A 16,667-nucleotide genomic window follows, 5' to 3' on the forward strand; every position below is an offset into this window, starting at 1 on the left:
CCGGAGGAGGATATAATTAGTGGTGGAGAAAAGGGGTAGATTACAAGGTAGAGTGAGGTAAAAGACACAGAAGAGATAGGCACTTAGATACAATCTTATCTATCCCAGACAGACCACAGACAAACGGAACAAGGCTGACTTACACAGGGATTGATGGCAGGGAAGGACAGGTCGGTTGATAGCACAAGGTGCACCTTGGCTCGGGGACAGGATCAAGCACGGTCCAAAAGATGCAGGGAGGCCTCACAGCGCTCGGAGGTGGCGTCTTTCTTTCTCCAAGCTCAGCGCGCATCTGACGTCACCTCCCTCTTCCTGCGCATGCTCAGCGGGGAGTCACACGCCCTCGGCTGGTTGGCTCCGCCCCAGATGGGACCGGTCCGCCGCTTCTATTGGGTGCGGGGGTTACCGGGCTCCGCCCTTGACGAGGAGCTGACAGCGAGCCCCTACTTGGTAACCCCGTCGAGCACATGTCCGATGGCGGCTCGTTGGAAAGGCCTGGTGCCCTCCCAACACCCCCTACCAACCAAGCCGGAGTGAGGACGCACACTCCCCGCGCCGCCGCCGTTGTTGTTGTTGTTGTTGTTGTTGCTGAACCGTGAGGAAGAGCTGCGGGGAGGTATTGGGAGGTCCTAAACTTCCTAACGGTGCCATACAATCACATTCTGGTGCAACGAAGAGTCAGAATTAATGGAAACGAGTCCTTAACTGACATAGACTAAGAATAACTAGCAAGATGTCCTATAGTTGTCTACGTGAGATGCGGTGGACCTGGATGCGACATTTAATGGGGGAAATAGGGGGAGGTCGGGTCTACAGAGTGTTGTTTACAGAAAATGGGACTAGGGAATGGGGGATTGGGGATAGTTGGGAAGTATTGAGGAAATAGGGGAATATTTACAAGCGGATATGGATGGATCTAAATCCCATATCCGCAACAATATATATCGTTTTCAGCCCCATCTTTCAATGGTGAAGAATCACTTAAAAAAAAAAAAAATTAAACCCGGATCCAGATCACCAAAATATAATCGTTTCGTTCGTGTCACAGACCCAACCTGCCCTCCAAATTTTGTCCGAAACCGTCCAAAACCTTTTGAGATATTCTGTTAACAGACACAGGTGAAAACATAACCTACGTCCACCTTTGGTGGTGCAACTAATTATAACAGAAAGACACGACTGATCCGTTCTGGGAAACCAAACTTTGATGAAGTGGAAGGAGTCACTGCAGATTCAACATGCACGTGCCGCAAACCAGAAGGCATCATTGGATTCTCGCTACTCATTTAAAAATCGAGATAATTTGTAGGAACGTTTTTGTTTTTATTTATTTATTTACTTTTTTGCAAAGTGGGATAAGTCAAAAGCACATTGAGTGTGAACTCTTGTAATTAAGTACGATTCCAACTCTTAAAGTCTGAATGCTGCCTTTTTATATCTAGTCCCTCTCTGCAAGTATGCCAACTCATCCACACCGGAAGAGAGCCGTTTGGCTGTCTGTGTCGCCATTTTTCTCAGATGGCTGAACGGATCTTCACCAAACTTTCAGAGGTTCATCAGTGAAAACACGGGGAGTGTTTTATGCAAAAAAAAAAAAAAAAACAAAAAAAAAAAACTCATTCTTTATAAAAGAAATTGTTTTTTTTGTTATTGCTGTATAGTGCCTGAGCGTTTGTAGCTATGTGAAACGAAATATAAAATGATCTCTTTGGTGTGTGTGTGTGTGTGTGTGTGTGTGTGTGTGTGTGTGTGTGTGTGTGTGTGTGTGTGTGTGTGTGTGTGTGCGAGCGTGCGTGTGATGGTTTCCTTCGTGAGGGTAGGGAAGTGTTTTTTGCACTCACAATCAAAATAGAAAAAACAAATTGATTTCTTCAAAATGCCAACAGGATGAGAGCATCACCGGGCAACACCAAGTACTCCTGCTGGTTCTGCATCAGACTTCATTTTGAAAAAGTGGGCATGTTGTGTTAGCTGGTTTTAGCGTATTCTCTCCATCCACCAACCACCTCTCGTTAGTCCGACTTTGTTTTCTTTTTATCCCTCTTTTCGATTGAAATAGTTTGACTGCTATTTTCACTTTTTAGAATGTTTTCACAACTTGAATTATACAGTGTAGGTTCTGGATTGATTCCGTGAAGCAGGTTTAATGGGTCAAGTTAACAATTCCGTTTTCCTGAGCTGTTTTCAGTTTCACTTTTGCGATTTCAAATTGGTAATCATCCGTTAGTAAAGTCGAAATGTTAAGCGGATAATCAAGAACTCCAACGAAATATCGGCATCATACTGTGACCCAGCTGGCTTTGGCACTGCTGAGTAATACCACTTGTGAGTAATACCTCCATCCTTCATCACCAGCGCAGTACGAATCAAAGCTGTGATAAAACTGCCAACGAAGATGAAGAATTATCCAAGTGGCCATTTTCTTTTTCTTTTCATGAGACTGCATACAGAAAATGGCATGGAGCTTTTAACTCCATAGGACATTAATCTCAGCTATGAGCTAAAGGAAAAATTAGTTCTTACTGCATTTTTGAAATTTTTCTCATGAATAGATGGTTGAATTTTTTTAATTTTTTTGTGTGGACTTTTTTTGATTTGTGTGGACTTTGAAAAACAATCTTGCTGTACATTGAAGTTTATAGGGGGACTGGTTTTTTTTTTTGTCTTTTCGCACCACTTATGGTGTTTACGTCTCGTCTGCCCACAGTTCAGCTACAAAAAGATGAAATTGGCAGTGATTGCTGCTGCCTGCAGTGCCCTCCTGTGCCCGATGGCCAAAGTGGTGTTGCAATGGGAACTTACACTATATTCTGGAAGAGGTTTGTCTTCTTCTTCCTCCTCTTCTTCTTCCTCGTCGTCTTCTTTTTATTCTTCTTCTTTTTGTTCTTCTTCATATTCACCAGTGGCTGGAAACTAATCACAAAAGGAGTACATTATTTGACCTTTATTCTGATGCTAGATCTCCATGGGTTATAAATATATTCTTTTTCTTCTTCATTTTCATTCTTCATCCCTAATTTTTATAATTTTTGTATGCTTAGGAGTTCAGCAGCTCCCAATGACCCTCTGGTCACGACGGTGCTTACCCTGCCACATGTGATTGTGGAAACCATTCCTCTGTATGTGCACGCAGGTATGCAGAGCTGCAATCACGACTCAGATTACAGTTAAATTCACTATACAGTCTAATTTTTTGCAAAGTTATTACCTCCGCCACCAAAGGTGGATGGAGGTTATGTTTTCATCCCTGTCTGTCTGTCTCTTTGTGAACAAAATATCTCAAAAAGTTGTGGATGAATTCAAAGGAAATTTGACAGAAAGGTCGCGTATGTGACGCCGACGAAATGATTAGATTTTGGTGAAGATCCGGATTTGGATCCGGCTACTTTAATTTTTTAAATGATTCTTCACCATTGGGAGATAGGACCAAAAACTATGCATAGCAGGATATCTCAAAAAGTTGTGGACGGATTTGGACGAAACTTTGTGGACAGGTTCGGTGTCTGATTATGACGATTTCATTCGATTTTGGTGATCTGGTTATGGATTCGGATATGAGAATTATTTATTTTTTAAGTGATTCTTCACCATTGAGAGATAGGGCTAAAACCAACATATAGCAGGATATCACAAAAAGTTGTGGACGAGTTATGACAACTTGGTGGACGAGTTGGTTAGGTGACAAGAACAAGCCGATTAGATTTTGGTTCAGCTCCGAATCCAGATCCGGCCTATCAGTGGGGTACAAAACGTAAACTGTTCACCAGGCGGAGGTATGCTTTCTACTGGTGCCGTTCTAGTTAACTCTGTATTTTATTCAAGTATAATATATACATATATGACTATATGCAGTACTTTGCAAAAGTCTTAGGCCACCACATTAAAAAAAAACTCAATTTCTCTTGTCGATAATATAAACCTATTCCATGTCCAAGATATCAAATTCGACGAGGCTCAAAATAGTTCTACACCAAGAGGACAATTGCCAGAGAGAAATATTCTCTAAACAGGTATCTCCAGATGTGGCATTCAAGCAACAAGACAGAACCATAATGATACCTGGGAAGTTAAAGATAGAAATCTGATTGGAAGGCCAAATTACTTAAAGATAATTTTGTTTTTTTGTTTGTAAAGTCAAGGTTTGTGGAAGAGCTAGAACACAGAATGGATCAGGACACATCATAACAGAAGGAACAGCAGAGAGAGAAAGGAGAAATCTCAAAAGCAGGTCTGAAGAACAAATAACCAGAGGCGGATAACAAGGGATGTGTGGGTAAGGATTAGGGGTTGGGGGTGGATAAGATGACTATAGAAGCAAAGTTGGGGTGGGGTGGTTTCACAGGTGTACAGGTTTGAAGGAAAATGAAGGTTTGTGAATGAGGAAAAGAACATTGGGGACGGTTCTACCTGCAATCACCAGTATGAGTGACGTAACTAAACAATCACCATGAAAATATCTGAACTCCAGGGTTATTTTATGTTGGATTTAACTCCATGGGGTCCTTTATAAATTTCTTCGGCTGGAAGAGCATGTGAGGAGTCAATTTATTTATTTAATCTTCGACACCTGTGGTAATTGATTAAGTAAGCGCTGATTGGTTATTCCCTTCAATTAATAAGCGATGAAACCGGCAGCTGAGGGGGAGTGCAGCATTTGGATTATCTTGTGTGTACTATGTGTAAATGTCGTTACAGCTGTGGAGGGACTCTGGGAAGAGTTTGAAATAGCAAAGGGCCTACCTTGTATATCCTTCATTGTTGCTTTATGCAGCTTTCTTCGACTAGAAGAGCATGCGATGAGTCGATTTATTTATTTAATCCTAGCCCCCTGGGGTAATTGGTTAGGTGAGAGCTAAATAATAATCATAAAATAATTTCTTCCTTAATCAATTGACACAGGTTGCTGCCAAAATCGTCCTGAAATAATATAAACAGGTAGAGGTACATTCAAAGTACACTGCCACATGCCAAATAAATAAATAACATATCTTCTAGCGCACAACATATGGTGTACCTATTCTGAATTGGGGTACACACCAGGATCATTCATCCCATCAAGCTGGTACTCAATTTGCCGACCTCGGAAGGATGACAGGCTGAGTCAACCCCCCTGGTGTTAATTCAGCGATCGACCGGGATTCAAACTCAGGATCCTAGGATTCCAAGCCGCACCCTAACCGCTAATAATTTATTTCTTAATCAATTGGCAATAGCATATCTAAACCACTACTGCTTCATCCGAATCTGTAACTTTTTGAAAAATGTTTAATTAATAATTGTTCGATTGATTGATTTATCAATAAATGAATAAATCAAAAATACCTTTACAGCCAAATTACTTGGTCATTGTCATGTCCGAATATCAGCTTCCAAGCACAAAGGGTGCCTGAGACATTGCCTAGATGAGAAAGAATATGAATAAGTATTTAATAAATCGATAATAATTAAATAATTAATCAATGAATCGATTAATCGAAAAATAAAAAATACAGTTTTTGCAAAAGTGCGTGGTCACTATTGCGCCCAAATTTCAGCTTCCTAGCTCAAAGGATGGCCGAGATATCGTCTGGACAAACAAACAAGGAAGCAAGAAAACAAACAAACAAGAAAGCAAGAAAACACAGACAAACAAACGAGGTGAAAACTGAGTACTCCTTTTCTGCACGTCATCCCCGGGCCCCCTTCGCTCGTCAATTGCCTTTAAAAATCTGGTAACGGGTCGATTGGGAAGTGCACATTTAAAAACACTCTTAAAAGACCAACGGCACCCATCAGCCTCCACATCGTCAGCCTCTGCTCGGTTTGTGTCAAAATGGTTTGTTTGGGGTCACGGGTCAGGGGTGTGATCCACTCCCCTGTGTGTAATCCACTGCCCGGTGTGTGATCCACTCCCCCCTCTCCAGTGTGTGTAATCCACTCCCCGGTGTGTGATCCACTCCCCCCTCTCCAGTGTGTGCAATCCACTCCCCGGTGTGTGATGCACTCCCCCCTCTCCAGTGTGTGTAATCCTCTCCCCGGTGTGTGACCCACTCCCCTGTGTGTGACCCACTCCCCTGTGTGTGACCCACTCCCCTGTGTGTGACCCACTCCCCTGTGTGTGACCCACTCCCCTGTGTGTGACCCACTCCCCTGTGTGTGACCCACTCCCCTGTGTGTGACCCACTCCCCTGTGTGTGACCCACTCCCCTGTGTGTGACCCACTCCCCTGTGTGTGACCCACTCCCCTGTGTGTGATCCACTCCTGTGTGATCCACTCCCCCTCTCCAGTGTGTGTAATCCTCTCCCCGGTGTGTGACCCACTCCCCTGTGTGTGATCCTCTCCCCGGTGTGTGATCCTCTCCCCAGTGTGTGATCCACTCCCCAGTGTGTTATCCTTTCCCCCTCTCCTGTGTGTGATCCACTCCCTCTCTCCAGTGTGTGTAATTTTCTCCCAGGTGTGTGATCCTCTCCTCCTCTCCCTGGTGTGTGATCCTCTCCACCTCTCCTGTGTGTGATCTTCTCCCCTGTGCAGTGTGCGTGATGTGGGGGGGATTGGGGGTGGGGAGGGAGAGGATTTGAGTTCTTGAAATCACATTTTACATGAGGTGTAATTACACATTTCCAACCGTATTTCCCATGTGCATGCACATGCATTCACGTTATCAGAAGTACCGGAAAATAAATTGTGTAAATTACAAATTGTGTAAATTTGTAAGTTGTGTAAATTGTGTAAATTTGTGGATCTGATAAATTGCCAGTAACCATTTTGTAAAACTGAATGTGCAGCATCAAAATGAAGGTGTCCAAATGTCACACACGTCCATGCCCGGTGGGATTCCCACTGGTGCCCCACTAGTATGCTGTGTTCATTCAGTAAAAGACTTGGTTTGCTCTAGATTTATTTTACATCGTGCATAAATATATTAATCACACATTTATTACACTTTTACCTCATTTATTCTTGTGGAAATCGTTTTTTGTGCATTGGGAACTTTCTCCCCTTTTGCCTATAAAGCCATTGGTGTCAGTGTTCGTGGTTTCACCATTCGCGGCAATCTCAGGGAAGTAACCCCCACGAAGGGTGAGTGTTTACCATAATACATTTCCTTGATTGGAAAACTAATAATCAATTTACGTGGAACAAAAAATTGTTTTATTAATCACAAAATTACCCGTTTTAAACGCCTCTGCATGACTTTAAAAAAGAAGTGCTATGGATTCCCCTCACAGCCACTCAAATAAAAGCATTTATTATTCTACCAAAGCAGGAAGCCTTTAGAAGGACACCGAAGGGGCACACAGAATTATGTATCGTAATATTTCTCGAAGCAATAGAAAAATACATAAAAGTACATGGAAGGAGCATACAGACAACAACAGTGACAACAACAACAACAATCGATTGGAGTTAATCCAGAGCTAGGTATGTTGTGAGACCGGTGTTCACAGCTATCAGAGCTCGACAGGTAACAGCTAGTGTCTGATTACGGTAACGTATTGCTTTGAAACTCACAAAGAGAAACGTGCTATCATATATAAACACACATTATCTATATTATAATAGCCGTAGATGATTCTGTCTGTCTGTCTGTCTGTCTGTCTGTTGGGCGTCTGTCCGGGGTGTGGCTTACTCGGTTTGCAGAGTAGCTCCACCCATTCTGGGAGTGGCTTCATATAATGAATAAACAAATATCCACCATTTTATTAACTCGCATAGCTTTGAGGCCTGTTTTGTAGGCCCGTGGTGTCTTGCTCTCTCTCCCAGTTTTATTTCAATTCAAATTCGACATATCATTTCATTTTTCACAGTCGCTAACATAGTTTTAGACTCGGTTGAAAAAAAACGGGAAGAAAATCCGATGAAAGTTGCCGTTTATAGAACGAAATGAATTCTCAAAGGCCTGTAACTTCAAGGCCATTGAGTCTCGCTCACGCCTTTATCTCCAATCTAACTCACCATATGATTTCATTTTTATCGATGGTTTTGGAGTCGGTGTCAGCAATAATTGAGAACATTCCACACACGTGGGAAAATGCAGATATATTTTTAAAAATCGCGTCATGGTGTATCATACACCGCCCAACATGACACCGACGGCAACGTGTCGATATATATTAAAAATTCGCTTTTGCTTTTCCGTTAAGATATATTACTTTTTCGTTTGATGACAGTAGTCACAAAAACGTCAACAATGATGCCGACATATATTTCTTCGTTTTTATTTCATTCAACATTATTAGCCGGAAGTAAAATATGTTTCAGGAAATTACCGAGAGATATTTCTTCGTTTTTTTTTATTAGTTATGTGCGCATACACTTTAAATAGGTTTATTTGAAATCTTTAATTTTCCACAATATAATTTACTTGCCATTTATCATTTGATGATTACGAGACAAATTCCTCTTGAGGATCGTGACAATTCATGCGCTGCGTGGAAACTTCTATTTCCAAAATAAATGAGACGATCGATGAAGAACGCAGACTTGAACAGGATGTAGCAAGAAAGCGAATGAGACGGGCGAACGACTCCATCGACGAACGTCAATGCAAACTTGCGGGGTCACCCATGGGAATCCCACGGGCATGGATGTGTGTGACATTTCGACATATTGAGTTAGATGCTGCACATTCATTTTTACAAAATGGTTACTGGCAAGTCATCAGATCCAGAAATGGTGTAATGAACACAATTTATTTACGCGCAAGCAAGAAAGCAAGACGGGCCGATTTCCGATTCCGACCGGCGAGACGGGCCGATTTGGAGCAAGAAAAAGAACGAGACGGGAGAAAAACGAGAGAAACGAGACGGGGAAAACCGATTGGAGAGGCGAGTGAGGAGCGATTGGAGAGGCGAGTGAGGAGCGATTGGAGAGGCGAGTGAGGAGCGATTGGAGAGGAGAGTGAGGAGTGATTGGAGAGGAGTGTGAGGCACGATTGGAGAGGTGTGTGAGGCACGATTGGAGAGGAGTGTGAGGCGCGATTGAAGAGTATGAGGCGCGATTGGAGAGGAGTGTGAGGCGCAATTGGAGAGTGTGAGGCGCGATTGGAGAGGAGTGTGAGACGCGATTGGAGAGGAGTGTGAGGCGCGATTGGAGAGGAGTGTGAGGCGCGATTGGAGAGGCGTGTGAGGGATTGGAGAGGAGAGGAGTGTGAGGGATTGGAGAGGTGAGGGATTGGAAAGGAGAGGAATGTGAGGGTTTGGAGAGGAGAGGAGTGCTAGGTGGAGAGAGGAGAGTGTCAGGTGGAGACAGGAGAGTGTCAGGTGGAGAGGAGTGAGGGGTCACATATTATGTGAAATAAATAAATTGTGTTCATCACACCATTTCTGGATCTGATGACTTGCCAGTAACCATTTTGTAAAAATGAATGTGCAGCATCTAACTCAATATGTCGAAATGTCACACACATCCATGCCCGTGGGATTCCCACGGGTGACCCCGCTAGTCATATACGTAGTGTGTTCAAAAAGTATCCGACCTTTATTTTTCGTGCGTAAAAAAAAGAAGCTAGGGAGGCGTTGATTGGTGCACGTATGTAGGCGATCCTAATGCGCACGCGTGAATTTTTTCCCACCTGCAGAAGCTGTCATTCGACGGCAGACCGCCGATGAGTGAGGACATGCGCATGCGACGCGAGCGCCGTCGGATTTTCGTTTTTGAGAAAATGACGGAAAAACGTGAACAACGCTACTGCATCAAATTTTGTGTAAAGCTTGGCGATTCCCAAGTGGAAACGATCTGCAAGATTCAACACCGTTCATTCCATTATGAAGGAGGATTTGGGCTTCAGGAGAATCTCAGGGAAGTTCGTACCAAAGCTGCTAATGATTGAGCAGAAGCAACTCCGTTTGGAGATCGCACAGGACATGCTGGAGACTGTGAACAGCGATCCCAGCTTCCTCAACACAGTGATCACTGGCGATGAGTCCTGGGTTTATGGGTACGACCCAGAAACCAAGTTGCAGTCATCACAATGGAAGCATCCAACATCCCCGAGGCCAAAAAACACAAAATTTGATGCAGTAGCGTTGTTCAAGTTTTTCCGTCATTTTCTCAAAAACGAAAATCTGACGGCGCTCGCTTACATGTCCTCACTCATCGGCGGTCTGCCGTCGAATGACAGCTTCTGTAGGTGGGAAAAAATTCACGCGTGCGCATTAAGATCGCCTACATACGTGCACCAATCAACGCCTCCCTAGCTTCTTCTTTTTTACGCACGAAAAATAAAGGTCGGATACTTTTTGAACACAGTAGTATAAACGCAAACACATCATCTGAGAAGAATATCTGAGTTCTTTTCCGAGTTGACAGCCAAACACAGCTTGGCTCGGACTCGACTCGAAAGCGCAACTCACAGAGTTTGGGTTCAGGAACTCGGTTCGGGTCCAGCACTATTTGAATATGTCTTAAGCAAGTTCGCCTGTGGGTATTCTGTGCTCCTTTACGAGAAATGTGTCTTCTCTGCTCTTCTTTGCTCGTATTCACAGAAATGCCAGCGTTTGGTCGAGTGCGAGAGGTGTTGCCTCTTCGTTTCCAGCTCCATAATCGTACGGCTTTTGTGCAGGAAGTAGAGGCCACTGTGACTGCCAGCGATGCATTTATGTTTTCTGGCAACAAACTGGTAAGCTCAATCAGCACTTTAGGGTGTGTATGGCAACACAAGTTCTTTATTTAGCATATGATTTGACATTTCATTATTATGAAGAAATTTATGTGATAATGACTGTGGTACTCCGCTTGCTGCTATTCCAACTGTTCCTGTATCATCCCGTCGATGACTGGTTTTTACTCTTCTTTTCTTTTTTTAGAGACCTGGGTTCCATTCCTGGTCTGCTCATGGAATTTCCCCACATACATGAATTTAATTATTTAATCCTGTTCATTAATCTAACATATATAAAACATTTAGAACAAGGACAAGTCAACGGAAGAACGAATTAATACCGCGTATGATTTTATTTTTTGTTAATCTTGAATCCACATATTCATCTATTCCAGGTTCGCCTGCGAATTCTAGCAGGCTGTGAGCAAGAACTGCTTTACAACCTATATCCACTCATGCCGGGATTCCAGGCATTGCCCCAGCTCTTACTTCGGCTTTTGCATTTTCCAGGAGCTACCAACGAAGCACTACAGAGACTACTTCCTACACACATCTTTGTCAAGGTAAAATATGTTCTAAATCAGTCATCGCTATCCCTATATGTAGATGTAGAGATGGAGATGTAGAGATGGAGATGTAGAAGTCGAGGTGTCGAGATGGAGGTGTCGAGATGGAGGTGTCGAGATGGAGGTGTCGAGATGGAGGTGTCGAGATGGAGGTGTCGAGATGGAGGTGTCGAGATGGAGGTGTCGAGATGGAGGTGTCGAGATGGAGGTGTCGAGATGGAGGTGTCGAGATGGAGGTGTCGAGATGGAGGTGTCGAGATGGAGGTGTCGAGATGGAGGTGTCGAGATGGAGGTGTCGAGATGGAGGTGTCGAGATTGAGGTGTCGAGATGGAGGTGTCGAGATGGAGATGGAGGTGTCGAGATGGAGATGGAGGTGTCGAGATGGAGATGGAGGTGTCGAGATGGAGATGGAGGTGTCGAGATGGAGATGGAGGTGTCGAGATGGAGATGGAGGTGTCGAGATGGAGATGGAGGTGTCGAGATGGAGATGGAGGTGTCGAGATGGAGATGGAGGTGTCGAGATGGAGGTGTCGAGATGGAGGTGTCGAGATGGAGGTGTCGAGATGGAGGTGTCGAGATGGAGGTGTCGAGATGGAGGTGTCGAGGTGGAGGTGTGGAGGTGGAGGTGTCGAGGTGGAGGTGGAGGTGGAGATGAGTTGTGGAGATGAGTTGTGGAGATGAGTTGTGGAGATGAGATGTGGAGATGAGGTTGAGATAAGATGTGGAGATGAGGTTGAGATAAGATGTGGAGATGAGGAGGTTGAGATGTGGAGGTTGAGATGTGGAGGTTGAGATGTGGAGGTTGAGATGTGGAGGTTGAGATGTGGAGGTTGAGATGTGGAGGTTGAGATGTGGAGGTTGAGATGTGGAGGTTGAGATGTGGAGATGTGGAGGTTGAGATGTGGAGGTTGAGATGTGGAGGTGGAGAGGTGGAGATGTGGAGATGTGGAGATGTGGAGATGTGGAGGTGGAGATGTGGAGGTGGAGATGTGGAGATGTAGAGATGTGGAGGTGGAGATGTGGAGGTGGAGATGTGGAGGTGGAGATGTGGAGATGAGTTGTGGAGATGAGTTGTGGAGATGAGTTGTGTAGGTGGAGATGTGGAGATGAGTTGTGGAGGTGGAGATGTGGAGATGAGTTGTGGAGGTGGAGATGTGGAGATGAGTTGTGGAGGTGAGTTGTGGAGATGAGGAGTTGTGAAGATGGAGATGGAGATTTGGAGGTGGAAAATGGTGGTCTGGAAAAAAAAACAAACCTTTTTTGTCATCACTCAATTTTGCCAATGCGAAATCTCAAAGACCGCTTGGCCTTCCAATATGTTCTTGCATCATAATAGTGTACCTGTACTTAAGTTGTGCACCTGATATTTGATTTGTGTCCTTGACGTACTTTTTTGGATTGTGACCTAATTCACAAAAAAACTCCTTTCTGGTCATAACCTGAATAATGTTCCTCCGATTTTCATGATGTTGAGTTTTATGGATGGATTGTACATGGGGAAGCATTTTCTTAATTTACATTATATCTCAAAATGTTGACGGTCAAGGTCATATGGTGGTCCGAAAAAATATTGCCATGACTGGGTCACAGGCATCTTCAAGGGTAAGTCGGGGAAGGCTTCCCCTTGGCGATCACTTTGTGATTGCAGATATCTATGTTATTTTGTTTTCACATCTAATCTTTTGTAACCGTATTTGTGAGCGTCTGTTTGTTGGTTGTGCCTCATGGACAGCCTAAGTAAGTGACTTAGAGAGGGAAGAGGGGGTCCATGGGGGGTAACTTTTTACAACAAAAACCATGGGCGCATCAGATTTAGACTAGGGGCGTGCCCAAGGGGCGTGGCAGCGGGCCGTGCCCAAGGGGCGTGGCTTCCTCTGAATATCAAAAGCCCACTACACACACGTGACTGACTATTTATTTTCCAGACAACGCCGAGTAACTCTGCTAGTTTCATACATTTGCTTCTCGACCTCGACTTTAGTATCGCACTGTATCTTGACACGTTTTTCACGTTGATAAAAAGCAGTCACATGTTCCCTACAAAAAGGAATGCAATAAATATAATGGAGCGTAGTGTGCAATTTCAAGGCATTTCTCTCCAGCATGTGCACTTTTCCCATCTGTGAGGTAATGTACTTAATGCCAGAAGCATAGAAAATCTCGAGGATAGCTGTGCAGCTATTTCAGGGCACCTGGATTCACATCCTCGTCACTTTAAAACTTGATGACACCCAGATGCCTTTGAGTGGTCCTCCAAAGAGATGGGAATCACATGGGGGGCATATCTGGACTGCGGAGGTGGGAGTAGGTGAGGAGGCGGGTGGGTTGCGCCAAAGCACTTCCCATCCCCACGGTTTGGCAGTCACGTAGCACTAAATTCACCATACATCACCTGGCTTTACATTATGCTTTTATGGGGTGGCTTTTAAGACTGGAGAACTTTCATTTTGGGCATCTAGTGAATGAGCATCCAGTCGTGCGTCGGAACACCCAATCATGATGAGGACACGAAAAATGTCACATGCTAAAGAGTGCCAGATGTAACAACACCTGTGAATTATTTACTCGTAATATTAAACCTGTGTTTTTGGAAATACATTCAGGAAAATTAACTGAGATTGTATTTCTTGCTCACTTGGACATTTATGCATTTAAGAATGTAAAGTGAAAAAGAATGATTATAATGAGCAGATCCTATAATTCTGAGTTTTTGAACTTCCTCAATGTTTCACTCAAATAAGTAGAAGGTGAATTTTCATGAGATATGTTGCATATGATGTGTAGTTTTGTGTACGAACGAAATGCAGATGCAGACAATGCTACCCATCTAGTGTGGCGTCCATCCCAATGCAACAAACGAAAAGAGCGTAATGTTCTGCTGGATTGGGAAACTGTAATTGATGAGCATAAAAATGGTTTCCCAGTTAAAGAATGGAGTTTATCTGTCCTACCGGTGTTTATGAAGTGTTGTTGTTGGTTTTTGAAGGGTTTAGAAGGTGCATGTTGTTCATTCGTGAGCACGATGGCAAGTCTGGCATTTGTTTTTAAATTGTGAGTTGTATTTGAATTTTTTTTTTTGTGTGTGTGTACAACATCGAGGCTCGTGTAAGAGCTAACATCAATCACAAAAAAAAAAAAGGGACACACAAAACATACAAAAAAGGGAGCGGGAGACAAGATGGGGAGAGAGAGGGAAGCACACAAGTACAACAGCAGAGAACAGGGACATCGGGAGATCTGTGGGAGGGAGGGGGCTTGGGGGGAGGAGGCATGGAAAGGCGGTGGGGTGGGAAAGTATAAAACACATGGACACTGCTGTATAAAACACATGGACATGAATTGCTCGTCTTTCAATAAGAGGATACTCTTCTATCGTTTTTACATGACACCGAGCATTGGTCCGTCTTGGAATTTCCATCGATCGTCTTTATTGCTCTGGAATTTTATAATGCACGACCAAATAACAGGGCGATCACCTGCTTAACCTGTCAACCATGAATGGTTTACCTCCTCTGATCCCTTTGCCCTTCTCGGGGAATCTGCTTGCCGTGTCAGTTTTGTATACTTTGATGATCCTACCCCCTTCGCCCCATGCTGTTCAGCCCCAGGCTCGAGGAACAAACAGCCTTACTTTGGCAGCTGGCTAGGACAAGCTCGCTCTGCAGGTGCTCGGCATACCTCAACCTCCCTACAACTTTCGCTGCCCAGACTCGGATCTCGATGCGTTGCGCCTTGAAGATCTGCACACTCGTTCGGATGGCTGACGGGCCAATATCACCGTGTGTATGCTTGTGGTGACAAATGTTTAAAACGCAGTTTCATATCAATGTACAGTGTCGGTTTCATCTCTTAAACGATGAATAAGTATGCGCTTGGATTTGCTCCGCAGCATGTAAACTCGCTATTTGATTAGGCAGCAACTTCGGGTAGGGGGACAATTTGTTGATGTAATCGTGCCTGTTTATGATTATAATCCTGGCCTTCTTTGTCTTCTTCAGAATATGCCACCACATTTCTTAAATAAATATTTTTCTTGTTGCTCAGTTCAAATATAAGCGTGTTCCTTTGTTCTGTCTGTGCCCTTCTGGGATCTTCAAAGTCATCGTGGAGATATGGCTAATTCTAATGGCTTTCTTTGGAACAAGGGTAGACCAGGTAGAAGCAAAGAAACATCTTGCCTTGCGCTATTTTACCGTTGAATTCTGTGGTAAGGAACACCCATTATAACAAATCAGTGGCAATTTTATTGGCAATCTCATTTTGTTAAATTAATTTCAACTCGGCATAGCGAACAATAAAATGTGTGTTTTTGTTGGTGTCAGATTTTAAACTTTTTTATTTTTGTCCATTTCTAAACATTTTTGTGGATTTTTATTTATTTTTTTGTCCATTTTTAAACAATCATCACAACTTGAAGCATTGGCAAGACATTATGTAAAACTCCCTATTGTGGACAGTTTCCAAAGCACTTGAGGCCAAATGCATTAAGATCGTACAGCATTTACACACCAGGCAATGTATATACGTATATATATATATATATATTTTTTTTTTTTTTTTTTTTTTTTTTTTTGAGGGATTGGGGGGGGGGGAGGTGAGGTGACGGGAGAGGGACGGGAAAGATATAACTACATATACAACTTTTGGGGGTGGGGGGCTTTGACAGTCCCCTCTGTTTTGAGGGGGGAAGGCGAAGGAAGAAAAATTTACCTGTGCAAAGAGTGCTTTAGTTGTGCTGTAGTTCTGCAAAGAGTGCAGTGTTGCCCAGGTAAAAAAGGAAATTGTAATACCCTCTGCCACTATCACCAGGTGGCGCTACACGGTATACATTTACATAGAGAATTTACGCCCCTTTCCCGGTTCCCCCCCCACACACACACACGAATGAGGCCCTGGCCACATAGCCTATGTTACTCCCCAGACAAAGTTGTATTTGTATGTTTACCCCGAGTAAAGTATATAAGTGTATGTAGCCGGAGTACCCGGCGTTGCTCAAGTGAAAAAGAAACATTAACATATTTGAAAAAAGGGCAAAGAAAAGTCAAATCATGGAAAAGTCATGGAAAAGCAATTACATCCAAATCAGAATCCATCACAAATGTCAAATCATCATTTTACCTTTTCGTTGAATATCTGCTGCCGTGCATCACGTTTCTGAGTTAAGTATGATGACGTTCAGGAATAAGAAGAAGAAGAAGAAGCCGTACCACCAACTTTGACCGCTTCCGGAATTGTTTTATTATTTGTGTTCAAATGTGTGGTGATTGTTTTGTATTTATTTATGCGAATGTGTACTTGTATATAACTGTCATTAATCAAAACGGCGTCAGCACTATGGAGCGAGGAAAAAAATAATTTAATCCAAAAAAAACGAACTTTTTTTTCAAAAGTTTTATTTTTTTTATTTTTGCCTAAAACACTCCCAGGCATTCACTGATGAACCTCTGAAAGTTTGACGAAGATCCGTTCAGCCATCTCAGAAAAATGGAAGCACACAGACCAACGGCTCTCTTGTGT

The 16,667-nt window shown here is 43.4% G+C and overlaps 1 protein-coding gene across 2 annotated transcripts in view; it reads left to right on the forward strand.

Annotated features, from left to right (window-relative positions):
- TRAPPC11 (trafficking protein particle complex subunit 11) overlaps positions 1-15,194 on the forward strand; it is a 273,835-nt gene extending 258,641 nt beyond the window's left edge. For both annotated transcript variants that reach the window (XM_078783191.1, XM_078783192.1), the window contains exons 26-30: positions 2,708-2,819; positions 3,042-3,133; positions 10,468-10,601; positions 10,979-11,146; positions 14,753-15,194. In XM_078783191.1, the coding sequence (XP_078639317.1) occupies positions 2,708-2,819; positions 3,042-3,133; positions 10,468-10,601; positions 10,979-11,146; positions 14,753-14,797 (551 nt within the window). In that variant the 3' untranslated portion in view covers positions 14,798-15,194. The remainder of the gene's footprint in view (positions 1-2,707; positions 2,820-3,041; positions 3,134-10,467; positions 10,602-10,978; positions 11,147-14,752) is intronic.
- The last annotated feature ends 1,473 nt before the right edge of the window (positions 15,195-16,667 follow it).

The sequence above is a fragment of the Myxine glutinosa genome, chromosome 8 (genome assembly GCF_964187855.1).
Source record: "Myxine glutinosa chromosome 8, kmMyxGlut1.1, whole genome shotgun sequence".
Classification (NCBI taxonomy): domain Eukaryota; kingdom Metazoa; phylum Chordata; class Myxini; order Myxiniformes; family Myxinidae; genus Myxine; species Myxine glutinosa.